The sequence below is a fragment of the Oreochromis aureus genome, linkage group 3 (assembly GCF_013358895.1).
Source record: "Oreochromis aureus strain Israel breed Guangdong linkage group 3, ZZ_aureus, whole genome shotgun sequence".
Taxonomy (NCBI): Eukaryota; Metazoa; Chordata; class Actinopteri; order Cichliformes; family Cichlidae; genus Oreochromis; species Oreochromis aureus.
The window spans coordinates 40,543,600-40,571,051 of record NC_052944.1 but is presented as its reverse complement, the minus strand read 5'-3'; the positions used below and the strand labels follow the sequence as shown (position 1 = coordinate 40,571,051).

At 39.0% G+C, this 27,452-nt stretch overlaps 1 protein-coding gene across 2 annotated transcripts in view; it reads right to left on the bottom strand.

Moving 5' to 3' along the window:
* Positions 1–6,019, bottom strand: part of LOC120439334 (zinc finger protein 638-like) — a 32,690-nt gene extending 26,671 nt beyond the window's left edge. The window contains exons 1-2 of one of the 2 annotated variants that reach the window (XM_039610223.1): positions 5,921–6,019; positions 955–3,334 (exon numbers count right to left, since the gene is read on the bottom strand). In XM_039610223.1, coding sequence (XP_039466157.1) covers positions 955–3,054 — 2,100 coding nt within the window. In that variant the 5' untranslated portion in view covers positions 3,055–3,334; positions 5,921–6,019. Of the gene's footprint in view, positions 1–954; positions 5,895–5,920 lie in introns of those variants that run through there. The other variant, XM_039610224.1, reaches the window with a different exon arrangement.
* Positions 6,020–27,452: the final 21,433 nt, after the last annotated feature.

The window sequence follows — 27,452 nt, the reverse complement described above, 5'->3', positions numbered from 1 at the left end:
ACAGGAAGATGACGTTGAAATAGGCCAGAAGAGGAAGGCGCTGTTTCTGTGACGAGGAGCCCAAATGTGAAATTTGGTGCAGCAAAGGAAGGCAGATCCATAAAGAGAGATTCAACAATACATCAAATTAAAGCTGGTGCTTGTGTAGCTCATGACTGGGCCCAGCGGGCGCTTATGTTTGTGGTAGTAAATGTCTTGTGACACAGAAACACTAACTTAAAGTATGAGTAAAGAAAATCAGTATTACACAAAAATAAGGTGCCTACTGATATGAAATAAAGGACAAAACACACTATTCTTAACTCTAATGACAAAATTCAAAAAGGGGAACTTTCACATTCAGCAACAGTTCCAGAAAAAGCAAAGCTGAATATGCACTGTGGAACAGCAGCCCAAGGACAGAGACAAATAAAAAAACAGCCATTTTCCAACATTTTCTGATGCACAGGTTCTTCAGGTTTGCAGATTCCTCCTCATCACGTCATCTGAGGCCTTCGTTCCATTGTCAGCAAATGCCTTGAATGTCTTCGCATGGGTTAACATCAAGTCAAAAGACATTAAATCTATCAATTGCAATTACAGACCACTGAAGTTTCTGAAGGTCTCTTATCAGTAGTATTTTTAAATTACAATATCTGATAGACATAGAGTTAAGTTTAGTCTCCACTGTAATCCTTCAGAAATTCTGGTACAGAATACTAAATTGCAGAAATATGTGAAAATTTGTCCAAATGTTTGCAAGCCATGTTGGTAGTCTTCCTACAGTCATCATTATGCAGGAACAGTGAACAAAACAAACCAAATAAACTTTAAAGTAGCATCCATGAAACTTTTTCCAAACCAAAATCCTATAATGGGATCCAAAATAAAAAAACCAAAACAAAACAAAAAAACATTGCATGTCAAATAAATAAAACTGACAGAAAGCAAAACATCGAACAATCTTCCACTTACCTTCATCTGATTACATTCCTTGTTACATAGAGAGCAGGTATGAGGAAAGACTCTAGGTGAAGCGGCAGTGTAGTCTTGCATCTGGGCCAGCACTGGGATATTCCTTGTCACTTCTACCTTTGCTGGAAGCTGCTTGGTGGAAGCGGGCTGCGGTATATGAATGAAATTCATGAGGTTCTGCATTAGCGGAGAGAGACCCGGAGGAACGGGCATCGTGAGCCCTGGCATGAGGGACGGCTGTGGAACTGGCTTTGCAGCCGAAAAAACTTGAGACTGCAAAACTTGTCCCATATGCACAGCTGGCTGATTCTGCATCTGCTGCAACGCGATCGGCAGGTTAGGTACCTGGGGCGTCTGCTGCTGCTTCAGTTGCTGCTGTTGCGTCTGCTGCTGCTTCATTTGTTGCTGTTGCGTCTGCTGCTGCTGCTTCAGTTGCTGCTGTTGCGTCTGCTGCTGCTTCAGTTGTTGTTGTTGCGTCTGCTGCTGCTTCATTTGTTGCTGTTGCGTCTGCTGTTGCTTCAACTGTTGCTGCATCTGCTGCTTTGGTGGTGGTGGTTGCATTCTCTGTTTCACCTGTTGCTGTTGTACCTGCTTCTGCTGCATTTGCTGTTTGTTCATCTGCTCAGAAACATTTGGTACTTGCCCGTGAGTCTTGCTCTTTTCTTTGATGTGACTGTCGCTGCTGCTGCTGCCAATGAGTACAAGGCCAGGTCGGCTTGGATGCACACTACGAACTATATTAGGAGTTAGTTGGCTTTTTGATGCTGACTGGCGATCTGGCTCTGGATCTTTCAAAGAAAGGGCTTTAGTGACTTCTGCTTTAAGAGGTCTTATGTCTGTGTCTGTTTTGGGCAGAGAGAAACCTTTGAAGATTTCTTGAGATGACTGGTTTGGTTGTGTGGGCAGTTGTTGAGCTGGACCGCTGCTTCGCATTGAGCCATGACTGGTAAAAGAGCTGCCTTGATCACAGGAAGAAACCAACGTGCTGTTTTTCACCTCTGTCACACTTTTTTGCAGTGGTTCTCGACTGAGACCGCTACTATCATAGGAGCCCATCAGCAGCGTACTTCCACCACTACTGGCTCCACTGCTGCTCCTTCCAATCTCATCCCCAAAGCTCCCAGTATATTTGCCAGTATGTCCATAATCAATCACTTTACTTGGTTGGACAATAGGTGACAATTCATCCTGACGCATCCCTTCCCCTCTTGAAGTACTCAACCTTTCCCTTCCACTCATACTTGTGGTGGAATGAGGATCATAGTAGGATTTTGATGGACCTGCTGTTGCAGATCTCTTTGCCTTTTCCATGCGGATTTGTCGTAAGATAAAAGGCAGGTTGTCAGGAGTCATTTGATCTTCGGGGTATGAGATCAGATGTTCCAGGTCCTCTTTTTCAAGTCCAAACTGCATAAGGATGTTCACAGCTGTTTCCGAAGTGTACTTGGGATGAGTAGACTCTGCAGAGCCCACAGGTTTGTCTGGCACTGGGTAGTCATAATCACCTAAGCCTGGAATGGATTGCACATTGCGCTCTCTTTCATTCGAGGCATTAAACCTACCGTCACCAGTGCTTTGATAGCTCAATGAAGCAGATGATGAACAGTATTTAGACGAATCATCCTCAGTTTCCCGTTTGTAACTTGGCAACCAGTCCATGGAGCTAGTGCTACTTGCAACATCAGGGGGTCTTTGAGAGGTTGAGGACAACACGTAGGAAGTCACATCTTTGCCTGAAGAATCATACTCATCTCTTCGAGTGCTGGTAAATTGACTGTTCTTTTTTAAAGGCTGATTTCTCACCTCCTCTCTGGCTCTGCTTATATGCATGTCTATGGACCTCTTTATGTCCTCTTCCATTGAAGTCTTACTCCCTTCTGGCCTGTAGCTCATTGGCATAGTTTGCAGTGATGGGATTATCCCTCCAGATTTTGCAGGAGTTGCAGATGAAACTCCAGAAGAGCTTAAGCTGGACCCAGGCCCAAGATGAGGAGATGTCTTATGAGAGTCTCTCTCTGCCTGCATACTGGACTGTCCATAGCGCCCCTGGGATGAACTTTGATTCCCAGAGGCATAGGGGTTATATAAGGGATGGGACATGTTGTTAGCAACCTTCAGAAGGTTTAGTAGACTGATGGCTGCAGCAGTCGGGCATGGGGGTGTTGTGGGTATAAATGGGGCAGGTGTGTTGGTTCGGCCACCAACAGCAACAGCATTATTTATCTGTGTCAACGCAAGGTGGGCTTTCAGCTGAGCTAGCCGCAAGCATGCAGCTTGCTGTCCGATCAGTAAAGAGCTCCCTGGGAGCCCACCAAGTAGGGGGCTCTGTTGGGGCCCTGGTGCAAGAAAAGGGATGTAACGCTTCGATGGCAATGGAAAGCTGGGAAGTTAAAAATAAAGAAAACAAAGAAAAAAGGTTAATGAGTTGTGGTCCTCAGAATCTTGGAAAGATGAAATCCATCATCCGGGAGGCATTTTCTTAATTTGCAGATTCTGCTTCCCGAGGATTCATTCATTCATACGGACTCATTCTGTTAGTATCATCTTCAGGTCTTCACTAGTAAGAAGGAAAGGTGGAAACAAAAGCATCAAAAACAGAGAAACAGAGAAAACAAAGGATTTAAACAATAGAGACACAGGAGACAACAACAACAAAATAGAAAGGAGGTGCTAATATTAAAAGAATAAGGTTAATAGATCTTCCAAAGCAGCTTATCTTATCTTGTTCTCCTCTATCCTTTTCATGTCCATGATCTGTGGATAGAGACACGGAACATGCACTCTAGTCGTCCAACATCTAGATGTTTCTAACAAGACCCATGATTAGTACCCAATAAGGTCGAACTAAAGTCAATCTGTCACACGAATCTTCTCCTGAAAGATTCTGTTATAAAACAAAGACTAAAACGCCAATACAAGCATACACAATATCGGATTGTAACCCAAAAACTGATGCGTTTTCATGTCTTTGCCCGTTCTGCCAGAGGCTTCAGTTCCATAATTCACAATAAAACGTATGCACACAACTTTGAAAATCATGCTACACAGGTGTGGTATTTTTATTATGACAATCTCCAAGTCCAGTCCACAAGTTGCAGTGCTGTGCTGGTAAGGCAGCATTCAGAAGAAAGACGACGTATGGCTTGGAAAGTTGGAGAAGGAAGCTGGATCTGCCGTTGACTTTCTGGTAAAGACAGCACACAGATGGACCTCGACCGGTGCAAACTGCCATAAATCATCCTCCTACCCCCTAAACATGATCGCAATAAACCATGCTCAGTAGCAGGTTGGTGGCATAGAGCAGCTCATGAAGATCTTCTGTCTCCTCAGGGGACAAGATTAGACTCCTCTGCTCACCTTTAATTGCATCAGATAAGGGACTAAAGTTGAGTACCATAATTGATGCTCTGCTGTCCCCTTGCGCTTAATTTAACTGGTTACATTAGCCCTCTGCACTTTAAGTGACTTTAGTGTCACTGTAAAATCATTTTGCACCGTGGAATAATTTAACCAATCTGTACACTGTCTGTACAGACTTTGTACCTGATCATTATGCAAGTACTTTTGACAAACTAAGTTTTCACATGTGCAACAGGTTATGTTCCGAGAAGCGCAGTAAAAGCATCCCAACAATTATTACATCAAACACAGCAACAGTGAGAGAAAGCATCATTATAGCTTTTCATTCCTGACAATTTTTGTAGTTGAGTCAAAAACCTTTGCAAAGCGCCAAAGAAAAGTAGTTGGTAAAACTGCAGCTACAAACTACTGAACATTTGCTGTTTACTCCCTTTGGCTACAATGGCTCTCTAATTTTAGGGACAAACTGTTATGCAGTGCAAAACTGGATTGGTGCATGTCTTCTATATAGAGCCTTCCTATCAAAGTCATCAATGATGACATCAATGCCAAAATCAGAGACAATCAATATTTGGAGGCCACAAGTAAACACAACAGATTTCCCTCAATGTGACTGTTTTTTTTTTTCTTGCATTATTTGTGTTAGCTATGTTACGCTTAAAAGTAATTTAAGAGAAAGTGAATTGCACAGATACACGCCCCTACCAGATGTAAAGAAGAATAACGTAATAGGAGAAAAGAAGGAAATAAATAAATGTTTAAAAAATATAGATCCTTAAATGGTAATATAGAATAACACAACTAACCAACAGCTCAGCTGCAGACAACGTGATTAGTTGTTAATGACATCTGTAGTTTTAGTCAAGGATTTAGTCAGTCTACATTGCAGCAGACTTTACACTGCCTTTAAGTAAGCACCTGCAGCAGTGGATAGGTGATTTTTGCTCACTGCACATCAATGGTGTGGGAGCAGGTTAATGACAGGCGATCTTTTCCATAGTTCCATCTTAATGTCTGATGCCAGGCCACTGATAACCAATACCATCACATCTGGGATGAGTCTTAAGAGCGGGGTTAACATACATCACTAAAGGAGAGAAAACTTTAATACAAGCCAGGTCTGTGGAGTGGAGTGGGGGCTTATCATAAGTGAAGGACAAGTGGTTGTTTTTCTCAACCAGTAGAATTCATGTTGTCAATATTTTTTGTACATGCTGCCTTTCATGAATGCATTTAAAATGTGTTGTGCGATTGTGTAGTGTGCCTGTTCCCTTGGGTTTCCACACCAAACTAACTTCCAATGAAAATAAAGTAAAGCGGTGATTGTGGGGATACATGGGACAACGACAGTCATGCCACTGAGTTAAATCCGGCAGACTGAGTAAAATCCGTGTAGCAGTGAGATATGAGGCGAGACCATAATCCACCAGTCCAGCCACAAGGAGGCAAAAAAGGCAAGGCAATGTATGCAGCTACCGAGGAGTACTGCAACACTCCTGCAGGCCCGTTTACAAACTATCACCACAGGTCGACAAACAGCGGCTATAAGGAAAAGCTGATCGCTTGCGGGTTTGTTTGTTTTTTTACAACGACTCGGTGTACATACCGTGCTTTATATGTGTGTAATCCCTTTTTTCTAATGTGCTCAAATGTATCCTCGCGAAGAACTTCTTGCAATCAACAGCTTTGCTAACGGAAAGGAAACGCTAAATGCTAGCCACGTGACCCAGCGCAATGATTTCCATTTCAATTGTCTGCCTTCAAAATAAAAGCACGAACGGTAACGGCAACTTTCAAGAAACTAGTAATTCCACTAACGCATTCTGTGCATATCATTATTATTATTAGTAGTAGTAGTAGTACTAGTAGTAGTACTAGTATTATCAGGGATAAGCACTTGTTTTTCAATTTTTTATTTACTTTTTAGAAAAATACAACTGCAAGTTTTAAATATATTATTGAGTTTGTTTGTTTGTTTTTTTTGTTTCAACCATATTATTAACCATGTATACCTCAGTTTCGGTGAGACAAAATTGGAAAAGTTTCGCCACATCTTTCTCTGTGATGGCTTATGGTGACTGCAGGATTTTGTACGATAGTTAATTTTCACACGGTGGCGCTATTTCCATAGGAAAACAATTCATATATAAATGTCCTTGATCATGATCAATTTTATCTTTTTTTACCACTATAACACAGCCTGAATTTTAATACACATGTTTATGTGAAATGAGTTTTACACCCCATCACCAATCCTGCACAGACAAATTTTACATTATAAAATATTATTTATGTTGTGACTGTGAGAAAAGGAAGCATGGGAAAGGGGGGAAATAAGGTACGTTTGATGTTTTTCCCTGAAATAAGCTTTCTGCCAAATAATTCTTATACTAAGTCACAAGTAATAATATCACAAGTGCCCTTTTTATTCTGAAAATTAAAATATAGTGAACCTTTATCTTTCAAGAAGGAGTTTTACTGTTATTGTTTTTATGTATATACAGTTAACTCTTGTGTAATGTTTTGTTGACTCAATATGGATGAAAGGGGACATCCTGACCTGTACGGTTATGTCAGGTACACAAATCTTTTGTTTGTGACCAGCAGCCAATCAGAAGAAAGGTCACTTTAAATTCAAAAGGATTTAACACTGATTGTTTCAGACATTAGATGAACTGAGAAACTTCACCATGGACTGGTAAAACTTTGTTAAGGATTATTTTGAACTGTTAATCATGCAAAGATACTCTAGAATAAAAACATGAAACTGGAAACAGAGTTATTCACATCTCATTGTTTTTATAAAATTATAGCCATTTTAAAGGTCATTCAATTTGATTACAGCTTGGTAGAAACCATGCACTTTTTTTTTCTTGAGGAATACCTGTACACACATCAGATGCTAAACTGTGCTCCCTGGCGGTATATTAGGGGACAGTAATAATATTTTTAGTTAAGTTATGTCCTCCAGGCAGTGGCAACCATCAGTTTGCACCTGAATTTATATCAGATAATATTACATAAGCCCTAAAAAAGAAGGTGACAAACTCTCTTTCTGCAAATAAATACATGAACGCTGAGCTTTAGAGCTGGACGCCCTACAACGTGTGACTGGATTTAGCAACACATAAAAAGACTTTCTCTGTCCAGTGTGTGAGCTAGCTTGGAGGGTTTGATAATGAACGCTTATTGACTTTGCAAATCAACAGTTTATCAAAAGGTGATGATGAATATTTTCATTAAAGGATCATTCTCTGGTGGGTATTGCAACAAATTACTAATGTATCCCCTTTATCCCCTCCCCCGGACCACAGGGCTTAACACCTGACCGTGTCACAACAGCTGACGGGCAGCACTCCAGGTCTGTGTGTTTGTCTATGGGGGGAAATCCAGCCAAAACCATGTTGGTTTTATTTTCAGCTGTCATCACTACCTTGACTGAGGTCCATGGGGGTGACCTCACCATGGAGAACACACAGGAACGTGTGGAGACATATGGACAGACGGACACGTGTTTTGTGTGTAGAGCATACACATTCATGCAACACAAACTTCTTCAGAACGTTTCATCTTTATTTATTTCAGATCTACCGTGTACAGTGGTCCCTCGCTATCCGGTCTTTAAGTCTGACGTCACTAGCTGTGTATGGGCCCAAACTCTGCTGCAGGTCCATAAGTCAAACGATCACTGCGGGATCACTGAGAGTTGAAAAACTGTCTAAATTCTTTCGTCTGTAATAAAATGATCACTGTGGCTACTCTACCAGGTGTAAAAATTAAGTTTAACATCCAGGCATTCATGAAAATGGAATTTATGACATTTAACAGAGTTAGAAGTTAGCAGGGAGTTAGCTCGCTAGCTTCCATCTAAATATAATATAGCCTGTCCTGACTGAGGGATTTCTGAAACAAATTAAGACGTACAGCTCTGCTATCACTTCCGACATAAATGAAGACAGGAAAGTAAACAGCAGTGATGTTTGTAAGGTTACTGAAGTTTGGCTAGCTGGTATATAATGATGTGCTACATGATCACTAGCGACACAACTATGTTAGCATAATATAAACAGTGAAGCTTGTGGAATTAAAGAAATTATTTTACTGCTACGATATAATCTACAGCATTAACATGGCATTAATAATATAACCTACAGCATTAAGACGGCATTAAGATGTTCAAATATACTGGCACCATATTAACCTTTTATTACAGGTGCGGTCATAATCATTGTATACACACATTGCATTTTGTGCTTATTAAAGAGTTGAAGCTCAGTCAATTAATTAAAGGTTGTAAGCCTCGTTCGGCGTGATGTCCGGACGATCTATTGTGTAAGTGACTTGGAGCTATAGAAGGTTAAAAACTGCATACACGCCTACAAAACACATATAGCACATATAATTTAGAAACAGGCCTGAGCAAAGGCCTGAATGTATTCAGCTTCTTGTTGCATTCGAGTTTGCTTAGTAACAGGTGACAGAAGATGTGCCAAAGAGGAGGACAAGTCCACGGGGACCTTCAGGGCCTGAAATCATCGCCACACAGCAAAATCTCCAGTGTTAAATTAACACTACAGAGTGTCTATATGTGTCCACACTGTTGAGTGTTAAATAAACACTTTTGACAGTGTTGTATTTTTAAAAGTAACCTAGTCAGTTTTCAAGATTTACAATGACTAACACAGAGCAGCGCTGATTTTCTAACACTGGAATATTTCTAACATTTTGAGTTATTTTCCAGTGTTCAGAAAATCAGCACTGCTCAGTTTTATTCATTGTAAATCTTGAAAACTGACTAGGTTACTTTTAAAAATACAACACTGTCAAAAGTGTTCATTTAACACTCAACAGTGTTATATTTAACACTCAACAGTGTGAACACATATAGACACTCTGTAGTGTTAATTTAACACTGGAGATTTTGCTGTGCATATTTGGAAGAAGATGCTAGAAAGAGGAACTTTGGTGTCTGCATTTAGCTCTTAAAATTGATCATTTACTGTAAAAGATGCAAATAATGTTCTTATAACGCGAGAAGGGGCATTAACCCTGACATTATAAAAGCAATTGTTTGTGTATTTTTGGGCGAAGAAGTCTGCTGATGTGATGCTGTGTGCTTCATCCCACGCGTGTGTTCTTAATAAACTCTTCATCTGATTGCACTCTACTGGCCTCCATTGGTTTGTTTTTGTGCCACATTTTCGAATTCGGGACAAGCTGGAGGAGGAATGCTAACTTTTTTCCACTCGATAAAAGTTAACATGAGGATTCTCAATGGTCAGAGACAAATGCAATCGCATAGCAGGATGCTGTAAACGGACCAAACGTCAGTGGGGAGAACAACTGAGATAATCCATCCACAATACAAGGTTAGTCATTCATATACTGCTGCATGGGCTGGGCTGTAGTTACATTGTAAGGATTTAAAAACTGAGCTTTAAAATGATGTGATCACTGACTGTTTTTAGGGGCTTTTTGAGATTAAATAGAACAAGATACAAAGGATTAAAACATTAAATACACAACAGCCTTGTTAAACGCAGGGTAGTTTGGGCCCGGAAGCAAGATTCATCACGTCATCACTTAAAGACCGGATAACACGGTTGACCTTTCGCGGTCTCACTGTTTCGCTGATTTTCTTGTCCACTTTTGCATGCTTTTTTTAAATTTCTTTTTATTACAGTGCATTGTGTTCTGCATTCTGATTGGCTGTAGACGATCAATCTCGTGCCGTGTCTCAGAATGCGTTCAGCTTGTCAAATGTATCTAAATCTTTTATCACTAGCAGTGTGACTCTTAAGTGCCGTACTGTATGTTTGTAAGTTTTCTCCAACAACCACAAAAATGTTGATAAAACGTTTTGCCCCATCAAAGGCAACAGCGGGTGCCTTTATGTAATGATTTCCTTCTCCATCGTGTGCCTTTCATTTGTGTAATTTTTACCTTATTGACTTATCCTATTTTGTTATGGGTTGTGTTTAAGACCAAATTCTCTGTTTCATACTGTAGTTGTACTATATATTATGCCACGGACCCGGTTCCAGGGACTTGGGGTCCGTGAGCAGTGTGGACTATAATTATTATAATATTATTATTTTGTGATGTCTGCACAATGCTGTCATGTCTGTGTTCCATTTGTTGTGTGTGTACAGTGTGTGTGTATATATATATGTGTGTGTCTACGGGTGTGGCTGTAGGCTGGATGACAGGCACCTGCAGGCCTGATGGGTGTGGCCCTGCTGGAGGACTGGCCACACCTGAAGTCCCTGCCACACACCTGCTGCTGATCAGGGCTCGTCGGGGGAGCTATTTAGGAGAGTGTTGGAGCTCCCACCGACGTGGGATCATTGAGTTACACTCCAAGTTAGTGTGTGTGTCCAGTATAGAGTCGTGTAGGTCGTGTATGCCCGCGGGAGTTGTGTTTGATGGCTGCCTGTGTTGTTTCCTTGCAGGAAGAGCGTGGAGCAGAAGAAGACAGCACGCACGGGATGTGCGGTAACACGGGAGCGGAGAGCACGAACACGGACGTTTGAGTGAGACACAACACGAGAGTCTAGGGAGCTACGGGGATTTATTGTGTACTGGTTATTTACTGCACTGTAAATAAACGCACTGCTTATGTTGCCATCAGCAACCGTGACATATTATCCCTCAATTTTTGTTTTTCTCTTTTAATGTAGAAGAACTTTATATGATTTGTTGTATCCTTTTGTTTGGTGGCATGGTTTGGTCAGACCTCTGTCACAGAGAAAAACTCACTGAATCAGATAGTGAGATGGTCCAGTCGTCTGATAGGTTAGCCACAGTCTTGTTTAGCCTCCCTGTACTCTAAGCAAGTACAGAGGATGGCTTTATCAATCCTTAAAAATGGTTCCCATCCCCTACGGGGTGAATTTCAGCTTCTTTCCTCAGGACGGAGGTTTCTGTTTCCAAGATGCAGGACAAAGCGTTATAAAAACAGCTTTGTCCCTGTTGCTGTTACTGAATTAAATAAGAACTGTTTTTGCTTTTGACTCGAAACGTGAAATTACTATATATGTGCTACAGTGAGGTTTATATTTATTAGGTATGGGTGTTGTTGAAGGGATGCCAAATGCTATCATTTTTCTGTAAAGCAAATTTACCTTACCTATGGGTTTGAATAAAGTTACCTTACCTTACCTCTGGGGGTGTTGTGTGCATCAGCATTAGCATGTTGGTAGTGGAGTTTGCAGGGTGGACCTGCATGCTTGTTCACGTGCATTTCATGGATGCAGGATTAGACTGGTATTTGGGGAGTTTAACATTTTGTGTTTCTCAAGCAGCTTCTGAGTAGTGTATGGTGGTAACAACTGGTTAGGAAGGCTGCTGTCACTGGGTTGTATCCAGGACGCCAGTGATGTACAGTGTGACATCACTGGTTAAGTATTTAAAATACAAAATATGAGTAACTGTATTCCGTTACAGTTACCGTTTAAAAAGGTGGTATTCAGAATACAGTTACTTTGTTGAAATAAATGGATTACACAGCGGTCTTTCTTGTTTCATATGTTAGGCTATGCTCTCTCTATTTTTGGTAATTCCACGCCGGTGGAAACCCAAACAAAATGCGCATTAAGAGGCTCTAATGCCTGTCTCAACCTCTACTTGCGGCCCGCATAATGACGTGAAGAAATATAATTTTTTAATTATTCACAAAAATTATTTAATAAGAAGGCAATAGGCAGAGTGTTACAGGCATAGCCCTAAAGAATGAAGCTTCATGGACAGTGTAGTCCGTGCTGAAGGGAGAATGGACTGCCATAACCGTTATGTGTTTGTGAGTGCAAGGAGGGAGAAAAAGAGTCGAAAAGTACGAGTTGTCACCGACCAAAAATGGGAGATGGTAGCATGTAAATATAATAACCACTGCAGCCAAAAAGAGTGCCTGACGAGCCCAGTTGTAAGTAAGCTATTAAGACTCGACTGTACAGTGTGTTCATGTTTTCCTCTGAAACAATAAGTTCCGTTGGAGCAGCCTTTCAACGCCTCTCTCTGTCTCTCGCTAGCAAAGTTGACCCAGACAACAAAGTAAAGCTAGTTTTTGTAAAAAGCATGATAATATATTAAGTAATTCAAAGTATTCAGAATACGTTACTCTCATTGAGTAACATCACGGAATACGTTACAAAATAAATTTGGGGCATGTATTCTGTAATCTGTAGTGGAATACATTTTAAAAGTAACCTTCCCAACACTGGTGATGTAGTAACTCATCCATTCACAATCCATTACGATTCATCAGTTATTTCTAATAAAACAAACATGACCTTGACACAGAACTATTAGGTTATCACTGCACGTAAGTTTCACTAAAATCTGAGCAACTCCTACTTTAGGAGGAGTAGCCATTCTTGTGAAATGTGAACACAAGGTGGTACAAACCTTGATATTTCAGTGATTTTGATGTTGTGGCTGACAGGTGCCTGTATTTTTTACTTCTCTGATTGCCAAATATAGAAAATGGCATTTTTAAAGCCTGTAAGTGACTTTTGTGGTGACATGGCAGTACTAAAATTTGAAATGAGGTCAAGTTAACCTAAAAGTGAAAGCATGGAGTCCTGTCACAGTGCTACAAAATATATGAACACATTCCATTTATATTTTAACACTGCTTTTTAGAACATTTCATAAAGTAATGTGTTAAATTTTATGTTAATACACCACGTTTATATGCTACTACTACTACTGATATAATAATGTTGGTCACTGAGCAATGTTTTCACTGTATCACCAGCTGGTAGTGCTGAGTTTTTCCAAATATGACCAACTGCATTTGCAACATGTAATCTGTTTGTATGGGCAAGATAAAAAACAGTAACCAAAAAACCACAGGATATAAAGTTTTACTTGTTTAATAGTGCAGAAGTGTGGATTGATAGTCTATTTTGCTAAAAACGTACAGATTATGTGTTAACTTTACTGAAACAAATTGGAGGTAAATGGACAGGTTGGTGGTTCGATCCCTTGCTGCTCCACCCTGCATGCCATATTCTTGGGAAAGGTATGAAGCCCAAGTTGCTCTCCGATGCATCCACTGGAGTGTGAATGCTACATAGAAAAAAGTTTGTGAAGGCGGCAGGTGCCTTGAGTGCTCAGAGAAGGAACCAGTCCATTTACTTTCCAAACGTAAATGTTGAGACTGTGACTGAAAACCCTCCTTCAGTCAGTCTTTTTATGTCAAAGGGCTTCATTTGGGCTTCCATAAAAGGTGACATGCCTCATATTACTCATTTCTTTTCCACTGTTGAATGTCTGACAACACCAGACTTTTGTTTACAGACCAAAAAACCCCCAGACTGTAATTATAATGCACAGTGTAAAGAGGGAAGTGATTTCAGTTTAACTATAGTCACCACTCGAGTACAGAGAAGCACTGGAACAGTGTAAAACTGTTTGAGGTTTCTCTTAAACTTTAAAGCCTCTCATTATATCACACATTACAACTTTTTATATCTGCTTGCCGACACTATCCATGTCCCCACATGAATCTGCACCATCTGCCTCTCCTGCCCAATAGGACCAGAGGTTTTTTCTAATGATAAGCAATTCTGGCTGGAGGTAACCAGACCCCAGACCAGTGACAACAGACAGTGGACGCTGCCAGCATGGACGAGGAATATGAAATCTCAAATTAGTATCTGTGTTCAACCCTGAGTATCTTTCCACGTTCCTATTTCCTCACTGTGATGAAACTGGAAATTCAGCCAGGGAGATTTTACAAAGGAATATTTAACTGTCCCAGTGTGGAGGATGAGAAGATGTTAGCAAAATGGCTGCAACAAATAACCCATTTACATGGCAGTTTAACACAAAGTATGAAAAGCTAATGTGCTAGCACTGGTTTATGTTATGACTGTTCACTGGAATTTTCATCTAGAGACAATAAATAAAATAGAAATAAGTCACAGCTATTACATCCTGTTCATGCTTTCTGGGTTTGGATTGTTGAATTTACATCTACACATGACTGCTGTGAACACCTGAACATTCAAAGAACATAATGTCAGCACTGGCCATATAATTGCAGCAACCTAAAGACTTCTAAAAAGATAAAAAACTAAGCTTTGTGAACAAATGGCGAGTTTGGGGATTTAAATAAGTAAAATTCATCTAAACTAAAAAGTTCCTGATATTAAACTGCTGCAAGGATGAAAGCAAAGACATATAAATGGACTCACCAGCTATTTCAGTAGATACACCTGTTCAGCTAATTGTTAATGCAATGTGGTGTTTTTATTCATGTAGATACCGTCAAGATGACCTGCTGAAGTTTGAACTAACCATCAAAGTGGGGAAGAGAGGTGATGTAAGATACTTTGAACATGGCATGGACGGTATTTCAGAACAGAAACTCAAATAGACACTAGTTACAACCAAGGTATGTAGAAGAGCATCTCTGTATGGGGTACAGCAGCGGAAGACCACATTAGGTCCCACAGGAAACTGAGCCTCCTATTCACACCAGCTCACCAAAACTCTACAGAAAAGATTATGTGGTTTGAATTTGTTACCAAATGAGCTTTTTAAAAACATGTTTTATATTTAAAACCAGTCTGTTTGTTTGGAGTAGATATTGTATAGATGCCAAATGTATTAAAAATTGTAGACTTCTATAAAATCTTCACTTTTGAACCAGTTTAAAATACGAAAGAATGTTCACTGAAATCTACTACCTGGCTCTTTTTTTCTAATTTGTTTACTGACCAAACTTTCTTCCTCTTTGGAGATTGTTAAAGTTGTCTTTCAGCCAGCTTCTATTTCAGACTTTATTATTGCCACCGTGTGCAGTGAGTCCATGAGAATCCTAATCATCACCCCTTTTGGATGCCAGCCATCACCCAACATACCCGGTTCTGACTGACAAGTCATGTGACATGGGTGTGTGGTTACCTCAGCAGTTAGTGGGAGTCCCTAAACCCTCTGTTACATGCCCAGCAACAGACAGATGGAGTTTAAATCATCAGGCAGCGAGGACACAAAGTGCTCGCAGTAACCCACACCGGGCAAACCTTGCTGCTACACATGTCGTGGTCATAAATCTCTCCACAGCACTGCCACTTTAATAAGCTTTGATATTTTTGACAAATGACTTGGCGATAAGGGCGTCTATCTGCTTAAGCTCAAATGCTTATGTTTTAATTTGTATTCTTATATAAAAAATTTCATTGGCTGCTTTTGAATTATTCTACATTGATGTTAATTTGTGGTCTTGTGTGCAGTGAATGTGGAAATACAATATTGATCTGTAACAGCTGTGTACACCAGCACTCTGAGAGCTGATGTCATCTCTGAGGTCCAGTTAGCCAGAGAGTTTAATAAGTGCTGATGAAAATAAATCACTACTGGCTCAAGCAGAAAGCTGCAGTCACTCAACACCTCGTGGTCCGGACATGCGAGTCTTATCTGAGGTGACGTGTGCAAAGATGTAAAACAATTTATTGTGCCATCACAATAAATATTTAAGTCTGAATTTGCAATTATTTTTAAACTTATTCATTCCTGTGAAGGCACGTTCTGAATCAAAACTCTTTTTTAATTCTTTTTTAAACAATTTCATGCAAGCAAAACTTCTTTTTAAAGTTTCCTGAAGGTCAGGGCTTGCAGCAGTCAAGTCCAAATGTGGTTTCATGTCTTTGTTTTGACTCAGGTATGACTCAAGTCCGGGTCTCCGGTCACAAGGCTGCAGCAGCAGCACAAGAGCCAACAGCAGCAGCTGTTCGAAGGGTCAAACTTAGTTTGCCAAGTTATAACCCGAGTGTTTAGTAGGTGGAAATTTCTGTAACACTAAATAAAACCTAGTGAGGCCACACAAGATAGTCCTTACATATACATAAGCTCTTGCTAAATATCTACAACTATTAATAACAATTATCAGTTATGCACACCGGGAAAATTCAAAATGACATTTCTCAAAATAGCATAGTGTATAAAAAGCCCATTTTCTCGTAGTAGCTACTCGAATCAACTCAACTCAGATTTATTAGTTTTCCATTAAAACCCAGTAGGGGTGGGTTTAAAAAAATTTTTAAATCGATTTTAGCTTGAATAATGCGATGTCGATTCATTAAATCCTGAATTGATTATTAAATATAAATGTATTTTGCCAGAAATGCCAGAATCTCAGGTTAAGCCTCACAAAACTATTTCAACAACCACCAAACAGAAAATGGACAGATTCTTATATAGCGCTTTTCTACTCTCCCGGAGTACTCAAAGCGCTCTATACAACATATCGCATTCACCCAATCACACCCATTCATACAAGCACTTTATCTGTACTTAGTGCTTTTTCTAACTACATTCACACACATTCATACTCCGATGGATGCATCGGAGAGCAACTTGGGGTTAGTATCTTGCCCAAGGATACTTGACATGCAGACTGGAGGAGCCAAGGATCGAACCACCAACCTTCCGATTAATAGGTGACCTGCTCTACCTCCTGAGCTACAGCCACCCAAAATGAGAGCAGGTAAACAGATTCGGCACAAAGTTGTAAACACGAAGCACAGATCGTTCACCCAACATGGAGAACGATCCGTATATGGACATCTCACAAAGCCGGCATCTCACAGATTCTGATGCTGCAGGTTTCGACACTCTCCGACTAAAATTCACTGAACCAGCAGCAAAAGAAGATCAAAAGTACACTTCACGTTTGCTAAACATCGTCATTAATTCCCTCTTACCTTTACTGCTTTGCTTCCATCACCATAAAATCACATTTCCTGTACAGCTATTTCTCTCTCTCAATGTACTTTAAGAACAGTTTCCTATCTCAAATCTCTGTTTTCTCCATTATTCACTTGCTTATTACGCACCAGTCTACCGTTGTGTGCAGTGTTGTCAGATGCAGTTTTTTTTTCTTTCAAAAATGACCTCCAACAAGAAAGCCTCATTTGTTCTGTTCACCGAAGAAATTTAAACTTTTTAAAATTATGCCAAATTGCAAAACGATGTGTCTCTAATAAAACTTTTGTAACTTTGCTCTGTTTCATTTCAACAGCATCAGGTAATATTCACATGTTGCTTAATGGTTTTCTTCGGGTTTTTGTTCTACTGCAAAATATTTTTAAGGTTATCTGCTATAAAAAGCCAGGCCAGGAAAAGCTTCATGTTTTTCTGTGTTTTATCCTCAGTTACTTTGACACAAAGGCATCTGCTGTTATTTTTACACCTCTGATGAAGTCTCACAAGTGTCAGCTTTGTTTTTATATATAGATATAAAAATATGAATATGTACTGATAAATGATCAGAATTGTAATATTTCTGACTGTCTCAGTCAAAATTGAATTGAATTGAATCAAATCAGAATCGTTGGGTTTTTGTATCCATTTCCTCTATTGCCGGGTTTCAAAAATGGCGGTTTTGATTTTTGTGAACAAGACGCTCAAATGACTCATCAGGTGACGTTCTGACTAGTCAATCGGTGGCATGCAGTGTGATGACATTGGATTTTAGTACCTGCTTGGCAAACCGTGGCGAGTTGATCCGATTAGGCACTAATGGAGAAGAGGCTTGATTAACAGAATATTAATAGCAAATTGCATTACCCCACGTGACCATATAATGCCAGTAACTGTAGGTTAGCATAATGCATGAATGCTAAGTTTTCATATTGTTCATGTGTAGCTAGAACATGTTTACACTTACAGAGGCCTAATGTGGCATTAGGAGGGCTATAAGAAAACATTCATGCTACAGTAATGTGCTGTAATACCTCAGCATAGAGCATCTGTTTGAAATTCAGAGCAGGAAAGAGAGTTCAGTAACCCTGCAACTACTATAAACCTTCAGCTGTGATTTATTTTTAATTTACTAAATAAATTTAACTTGTGAATAAACTGTAACACAGGCACAAAAAAACAAAGAGTGTTCATTATTGTTCTTGAGATATCTGGTGGAGATTGTGAAGTATTTTTCCCTTACACCACCATTATTCCTTAAGAAAGTTATGATTGAGTTTTAAGTGCATATGCTTTATCTTATCCTGTGAAAGAAGATTCATTTCTAGTCTTCTTATTATGAATTTTGAATCCATTGAGGCTTCATGTGTCTGAAAACTGAGTTTTATTTGTGTGACGCAGAAACAGATATTGGAAGCTTGAAACGTTTTTAGGTCATGTGTCATTCAGATAATTCACTGCCCGGTATCCAATCTTTTAATACATCCATATTCTTACAGAAGTCGCTGGACTCTGCTGTCACTTCTGAGAAACCAAGCTGAGTGCAGATGCCATCCTCAACAGGCCTTCAGCGGGTGATTATTTGATACTTAAAGAGTAGATTTTTGCTAGACTGTTTTATATAAATGCCTTTAGGAAATTAATGGAAACACTTGAGGTTAACGAGTAGGTACTTGACCACCTGCCAAAACCACGAGGATGACCAAAACATCCTCAACAAAACAACTTCTCATGTAAAATCTTAGGAATCTCTCCCATCTGGCATTATGGCGAGCTCAAACGAGTTGGATAGTGGAAAATGAGAGTGATACCACATCATGTCGCAGTGTGTGAATGTGTGTGCGCCTAGTTCGAGTTACATCATGACACAGTGGCTTCAATTACAGTTGAGACTTTTCATCACCATCAAGGTATGTGTCATCCCGTCTCAGACACACTCACACACTCGACGCTGTATCAACTGATATAGTGAGCTAGCTATTAGACGCTGACTATTTTAAGACACAAAAACAGATGAACGTGGAAAAGCTAATAAAGGCTTTTGCAAAGGCTTTATCGAATGCTTATTTCGAGTGCCTTTCATAATTTTTAATTGCTGAAGTTTGACTGCAAAGCCAAAGGGAAGTTTGTAGCCTTAGCTTTTCTTATCCACACACTATTTAAAAATCATGTCACTAAATCATGGTTTTGTACTATGACATCCTGTCCACAGTTATTACACTTTAAAAGCCTAACTCTAAGGCGGGACTGGTTGGTGACCCAGAAATCCTTTTCACAACTGGATGAACTAATGGAGTCCAACACGAAGTGACCAGGATGTGAGGAGATTGTTCTGCCCAAATAGAAAGGCTAACCACGCCAAACTGATAACTTTATATAGATTTTAAAACAATATAGATGTATTTTTAATGGATGTATTTTCATAACATATTGTACAGATAACATAATGATTGCAATTTAAGCACATTTTAATCACGCTGAATCCATTCATTTATCATCATCAGTGTGGCACCAATAGGGCACCTCATCAACAGCTCATCAGCCCCCTCTGAGCTGGGTCCCCTCTGTGGGACCCTAAAGCGTGTGCTGCAGAATTGTCCAATATTATGACCCTCATATTTCCTATGAGTGTCATAATATTGGACAATTTTTGTGAACTGCATCATCAAGAATAATTTAACTGAAAATTTTCCAATAATCAATAGAAACATTTGGATTATTATCTTAAACAGTAAAAAGTCAGTGTTATTGTGGTTTTGCAGATCACTAACCATGTGACATGAGTGTGTTCCCCATTTTGGATGACTGGATTCTATGACTTGAATGATGGACTTTTGAACATTTGTCCAGTTGTATCTAAATTAGTATCTGTTAAAGCATGTTGTCTGCAGCGCTGACGCAAAACTTTCTCTTGAAGGTCTACCTTCCACCCAAATTCTGGTTTGTGTTGCTCTTTATCAAGTTGTACGACCACCTGGCTAGTAGTTAGTGAGTATTTGACACAATCATGAAAAATGGCAACCATGGGAATCTGCTAGCAACCAAAGCAATCACTGGGAGTATTCTGGTGCAACACCATCTCTGAATTTCACCTAGAACGAGTTAATAACCTCCAGGAACCAGTGCAAAACAGTCGAGGAATACACATTTCCCTAGCAACTTTCAAGCAATGCGCACCAAACCTCAGTAGTTAGAATTGTTTTCTATCATCCTCAAGTGGCCAAAAATAAAGCAACTGCAGGTTTTAAGCCACAAGATTATGCCCAGATATTTCCTTACAACCAAAAAAAAGATATTTTCTTGGACTTGAGGTTTCAAGATTTCATGAAGTAGATTGTAGTAGTACTGATGCATTGGGGTTTGCATTGACTCAAATTTTAAATGTTAAATGATATGACATAGACTTTGACTTAGGTTTGAGGAACACTTTTCAGAGAGGGTGCAAAAAATCCTATTCAGTGTGGCCACCACGCTAAACTACACAAAATGACTGTAAAATTTCTGGCATTTTTGTATATTGTATGTATTGTATGTATGGTCGACTAGGTCTGTCATCTCAGTTGCAGGCAACTGCAACCGACCAATTAAGCTTATCCATCCATCCATTTTTCATCTGTCACATCAGGCTGTTGATATTAGGCTGCTTTAATGACTCTCTTAGGTGTGAAGCTAAAGTTAAACCACTGCAAGAAGTAAGATCAGACAAACTGGATCAAGATCGTCTGGAACACTACTTTAAAGTGTACCGGCCAACGGGCGTGGAAGGGCAAAGCCACAGGAGACAATGAATATCAATGGTGTGAACTCCAGGAAGAGTGTTTGCACATTAAAGAGGAAAAGTAAAGAAGAAACGATGGTAAAAATAGCAAAAACGACAAAGTGGAGAGAAGGCAACAGCTGCTCTTTTAAATCCACCTGTTTGGATAATAACCAACGTCGCATTCCAAAAACCAAAACCCTCTCAAACATTTACGAGGTGTTTGGTCATATGGTGAGTATGTAGGCTAAATGCGTATGTGACTCGGACAATGCCGCTATAAGGTCAGTGTGTCTTTGAACTGAAGGAGTGCTTAGATTTTAGTATCCTTCATTAGAAAGGTCTTGTATAATCACATAATGTAAATATAGAAAATTAGTCAATATTTTTATATCAGTGGGTCAATATGTGATGGAAAAGGTAAGGTAAAGGTAAGGAGTGTAGCAATACATTCACTGAAAATTGTCCCTCAGCTCTGGCTCTTTAGCTTCCTATAGATCATTGGCTTTAGTTTTATAGCATACTGACCACTTTAATATAGGCACACATGGGCAGAAAAGCTCTGAGAAACCCACCATACACCACCTGAGCAACAGCTGACAGAAAACAGCAGAAACAGATGGTGCAGCCTTTAGCAATTAGAGAGGTATTAGTAAAGATCAAAACAGATCTATAGCACAGAAAATATTGAAATCAAGTGGATACACAACCTCTAAAGAAGTTAAAATTTGTGTAATGGATGTTTACCACCCGGTGGCTAAACAATATAATATTGGTAATTTAATCATGATTGTGGACATGTGTCCAAATCTGTCTCACCACAGTTGGCCTCACCAGCATCAAGCCATTTGTAAAAGATGACCACAGTCACCACTTTTCCTAATTTCTGACACTTCCCAGATTCACACATCTTTAACTGAGACACTTTCTGGATGGGATCTCTTTGGATCTAAAGTGCCATCCCTTTCTCATTTTATCCTGTCATATATTTGGATGAAATTAGCATAAACCTTCTTGACATGCCTCCAGGATTGTGCTTTATGTGGTTGTGTTGAACTTTATTCAATAAAAACTCATCAGTTGATGCTTAAATCTAAGTAAAGATTTGTGCTAAATATAATGGAGAGGTTGTAGCACAGGAGGTAGAGCAGATCATTTACTAATCGGAAGCTTTGTGGTTTGATCCTTGGCTGGTCAAGTCTGCATCCTTGGGCAAGATGGTAACCCCAAGTTGCTCTCTGATGCATCCATCAACATGTGTTAGAAAGCAGTTCAGTATGAATGGGTGAATGAGAGAAGCTTTTTAAAGTGCTTTAGGTACTCAGGTGGAGTAGAAAAATGCTATATAAGAACCAGTTCAATTACTCTCAAAAATTCCCTTCAAGGTTTCCTAATATATCCCATTCAAAAGAATTTCAGGGATTTAGGGTAACAATGAACATCAAACATTTGTGCCCAATTTGAAGAAATTGATGTTCAAAAATACAGACAACCAGAAAAAAAATCATTTGGTCATAGCTATCACCAGCAAGGAGCCATATACACTTTTTGTATTTTTATAGAGACTCAAAGTCAACAGACAAAGCAGACCATCGTGGTTTGCTTTGTCACAGTGGATGTGCCCATCAAATACAGATATCTATTTCTTACTTACAAGTGCATTCGGCCTAGTAGGACCCCTCCCTTCTGTTTATGGGCTCACATCACTTGTAACTTATGGCAAAATTTGTTTATTTTTCTCCCTTTAGAGAGCTCTAGAAAGGTCATATGATTATCTGTGTTTTACCTTTCTTTACCTTCCTATGTTTTTATAATGTTTTAATTAAAAACTTTTATTAAAAAGTTACTAGCTTCATATTTTAGTCACAGCTACTGATAGGTTGCTGGTTTGTGCAAGATTTCCTAGGCCTAAGACAGAGTTGTGTCAGATCAGAAAACACTTTAATATGTTTTTTTATTATTTAATTGGAGCACCTGCAGTCTTCTTAGCTGTCCCTTAAAACAATTAGAATTGTTACGAGGGCATAGTTTTAAGTCAAGAATTAAAGAATAGTTCCCAATGGGTATCTGACTTGGATGCCTAGGGAAGGACATACCGAAGAGATTATATATCTGGGCTGGCCATCAATATCACTGAAGGCAATAATCTGGGAGACAGACTGAAGCTCTGTTTAGACTGCCCAGTACGCAAATAAATGGAAGAAGATGGATTGATGGATGGATGGAAGACTATTCTTTGAAAGTTGAGATAAGACAGTACAGTAATTCAAGCTTGAATGTTTTATAGATCCTACATAAATGTAAAACTTCAGAGGCCAGTGACAAAATGGATGATGCACGAATGGGTGAATGAGTGAATACATGAATTAACAGACAAATGACCAAATGAATGGGTTTCATTGATGGAAATAAAAGACTGAGGCGAATGACTGAATGGATGAACAATGAATAAAACTCTGAGAAAAGAGATGGTGATACAAATGAAAGGTAAAGACATTGTGATCTGACCATTTATGGATCCAGTTAAAAGTCAAACTGCAAACAGCTGCTGTGGTTACAATGAAGATACAATAGGTGGTTACAATTAAAAACCTCTATCCAAACATCTTGACTTGCCCGTAGTTTCTTCACACCAAGCAAAGGAACATCTTCACCCAGTTGCCTATTCTGAGGCAGAGTTTGGAACAAAGTCAACGTCTTGCTCTAATATAGCTAACAAATCCAGAGTCTTCCACTGCAGTCAATCTTTAGACTCACATAAACATCTCTCAGACATGACTGTAGCAGCATGTAGGACTAGCATGTACAGCCTCAACCTTTTATGTTAGGTCAGTTCACTGAATAACAGAGCTATATTCTCTTTGTCCTGTTTAGTTTGCAGTGATATCAGCTGGGTATTAGATGTTTGCATTCATCTCCTCCTACCATACTTTTACACCCCTGGATTTGATTGAAATGGGAATCGAAATCGAGGGAATTCATTGGTGTCATGAACTAAAGAACACGTTTGGTGGTACCATGCATGTACACACATGAAGAAATCGTTTAAATCCTTGGATCTAGACAGATGGGACACCCACATATACATGCATAGCCGTGTCACATGCAGTTGTTGTCTTCCTTTAGCTGTAAGAGCTGTCTGGGCCAGGGTTAATACCAAAGGACTGTTTCCCACTTGTTAATTGTTCCATATGCGCACATGGCCATCCAAGAATATAGTCTCCTTAGACTGTGGATAAAAGTCTTCACTAACATTTAGCAGGATTTTAAGGTTGACTGTTTCTCAGCATTCATCATTTGTACTGTTATTCTCTGTATTTGTAGCTCCTGAATAAAGTCACACAATAAAAAAATGTTTTAAAAAGACAAAGGTAGTTTTTTAGAAGTAGAAATGTTACATAATGCTTACCAGCTAGACTGTTATCTGATTGGATCCAGACTTGTTTATTATTCGTAGCCAGCTAATAATTAAATGACATCAAGGTGGCTCCACATTTTGAAATAGCCATTGTATTTTCTGTTCACTGACTGTACAGCCTCAGAGAATAGCTGGTGTTCAGTCTAGCCCTGGAGCTGAACTCTAATGTTACAATTTTTTTTTCACATCTATCCAGGTTGTGATTGTGTGACAGCTAGTTAGCAGTTAAGATCCAGGTTAGCAAAACCAAACTTTTTCAGTTAAATTTGTTGCATTTTCACATTTTTCCCACCACATATGAAAGGTAACGGCATTATTAATACAAAATGCACACATGCATTGCATTTGTCTCTTAGAAAAAAGAGACAAATGCACATAGAAAAAAAACCACAAAGATATTCCTCTCTCACCCATGTGCAGGTTTGAAGGTGTTGCTGCTGTTTGAGATATGCTTGGATTTACCCAATGTGGGGTTACAGGTGTTGCCACTGTTGATCTTTGATGGTTTGTTGGGCTTTGGAGAACCTTGGTCCTTCTTTTCCTCCAACATGGCCATAAACATCCATACACGTTTATGCACACAAACAGAGGCAGACACAGCTCACACTTCCTTACTTAATCCTGCGTTTAATCACATTCATACACACCTGTGCGATTTTAATTTAAGATAGAAAGTTTTGACTCCTTAAAACTTGATCCATCCAATAATCCCAAAATTAAGAGAGAAAAAGTGGAATTTTTCTAATTCCAGGTTTACAAATAACATTGTGATGTTTTCTTAATAAATCCAATGTTCGCATTTCCTTTGTGAAGAAATCCTGAAGAAGCAGATCCACATTCACAAGCATTTTATGTTACAGGAGATCATCACCAGCCAATTCTGCTCCATGATAAATACTTAAAAACAAAATAAATACTTTAAAAAAAACACGCAAAAAAGAAGCCAGTAAATCTTCCCAGCTTTCCATAAAGTATATTTTTCAGTTGTCCTTGATTTCAGATTTCCAGCTATCCCAGAAGTAGGGTGATCCAGGACTCAAGCATTTCAGATTTCATGAGGCTTAAGCCATTAGTGGCCTCAGCGGGATTTGAGCTGCAAGAGACTGAAAGACAAATCGGGAAGAACGCTGCACTAAACTACACCCATCCCACTGAGGCATCAGCTGGAGAGGGGGAGACGGGATAGAGACTGAAGAGGAAGGAGGGAGATTCTTTGGAGAGAGGGATATAAGCAAAGTATAGGTTATGATATAAATAGAAGATCAAAACTTCACATCTGTTATCCCTGGCACATTTAATAATACGTGTAAATTCTAAATGTTAAACCTTGAAGTGTTACTGAAGCATGTTACAGAACTTTTTTTACTTTTTTAATGTATCTAATAAAGATCAATCAGGTGACCACTTTAGGGCACACGTTATTTCAAAAAGTTTCTGTTATAAATAATTGGGTAACATTTTTTTTCTTGATTTTTCTCGACTGATACTGACACAAACAAAGCACAGGAAGCCGCTTCTGTAAAATTACAATAATACCCAATGAGATAAAGTGGGTTAACAGTTATACTATAAATATTTAACTTAAACAGAATTGAACATGTGCATACACCCACATACAGACTTGTGCTGTTCTGTGGTATGGTATTTCATAGGCTGGGTTCCATGATGGAGTTGAGTAGACAGCTGCAAAAGAGAGAGAGAGGGAGAGAGAGAGAGAGAGAGAGAGAGAGGGAGACTGAATTTTTGAGTCAATGTTCAGCTGACTTTGAAGAAAATCAATTCAAATCAATTTTAGCAGTAATGATACTGACAGTAAAAATAAATACTTGTATATACAAGTTAAAATAAATAACTGTTATAAGGTTATAAAACAAACAGACTCACATATCATATTATTTATAGCTTGAAAATGTCACTGTATAGTATTATACAAAGTTTTGGCATCATCAAATATACTACACACTACCACAGTCCTACATTTATCACAGGCTGGGTTTTTTGTTTAGTGTTTTTAGAAATAACACAAGCAAGAATCACCATGGATCTGCATGTCTACAAATGGACTTCTTACCATCATCAGTACGATGCCATTATTTTAAACCACAATAATTTCTAATAATCCTACACAAACAACAATAGTCAGAACAGCTGTTGAACTATATAATGCATAGGTTTCATCAGCTCAACACTTTGATAGTCCTTGAACTACATTAACTGGAGTGATTAGACTTTAGTTTGATTAACAAGACTGAAGAAGTCACTTGGATGAGTGACGAAATGTTTCTCCCACTACGTCCAGATGAACAGAATCAACTTTTTTGGGATAACTATAATGTTATAAGAATATCAGACAAACCTATGGCAACTGATATTCCAGGCAATAGATTTCTTTTTTTAACTGACACTCCAGGTAATGCTTTAACCTCCTAGGACCTGGCATCCACATATGTGGACATCACATTTTGGTTGTCTAGACCAAAATACTAAATTTTGCTCTACAAGGGCCTGATATCCACTTACGAGGACATTATACTGCTAATTTAAATTTAAAACGAATGTCCTCTTATGTGGATCTCATTTTTCTCAGAAACACAAATAAAATAAATAAAAATATGATAAAAAAAAAATCAGGTAATTCTTTGTTATTACATTTATCAGCTCCCAATCAGCCCAAATAGCAAAGAGAAATTGAAAATGCATGCCATGAAAGAGTTCGGGTCTTATGAGGTTAAAGACAGCAGATTTAACTTAAAGATACTGCTCTTCTGACCTCTTGTGGCGTTCTGTGTTAAATACATAACATGTTCAACGTATACAAATTTACAATTTGTAAATAAATTATACAATTTTTAGCATACCCTTCCTCAGAAGCTAAACAAAGTTAACAACCCACACCTCAAATTATGTCCTGCAGTTTCGCAAATATCCATTCATCTATCTTTCAGTTTAATGTAGACTTTTAATTCAAGTTAATAGAAGCAATGGTTCGATTTATTCTTGATGGTTACTTATCAAATAATTTTAGGACTGGTTCTGCCTGCCGAACTCTTGTCAAAGTTAAAGAGTTTATAACTTCAATAAAACCAATAAAACTAATACATTTATTACTGGCATGAAACTGTTGCTGTGTTTTCAGACTACTGTCAGCTGATGCTTGACTTTTTTGTTCTCTCATACTGATAAAAACTGGTGCATCATTATTAACCAGCACATGGAATATCTGGGTGTGACTCTTCTGGTCTCTGGGCCTTTTTT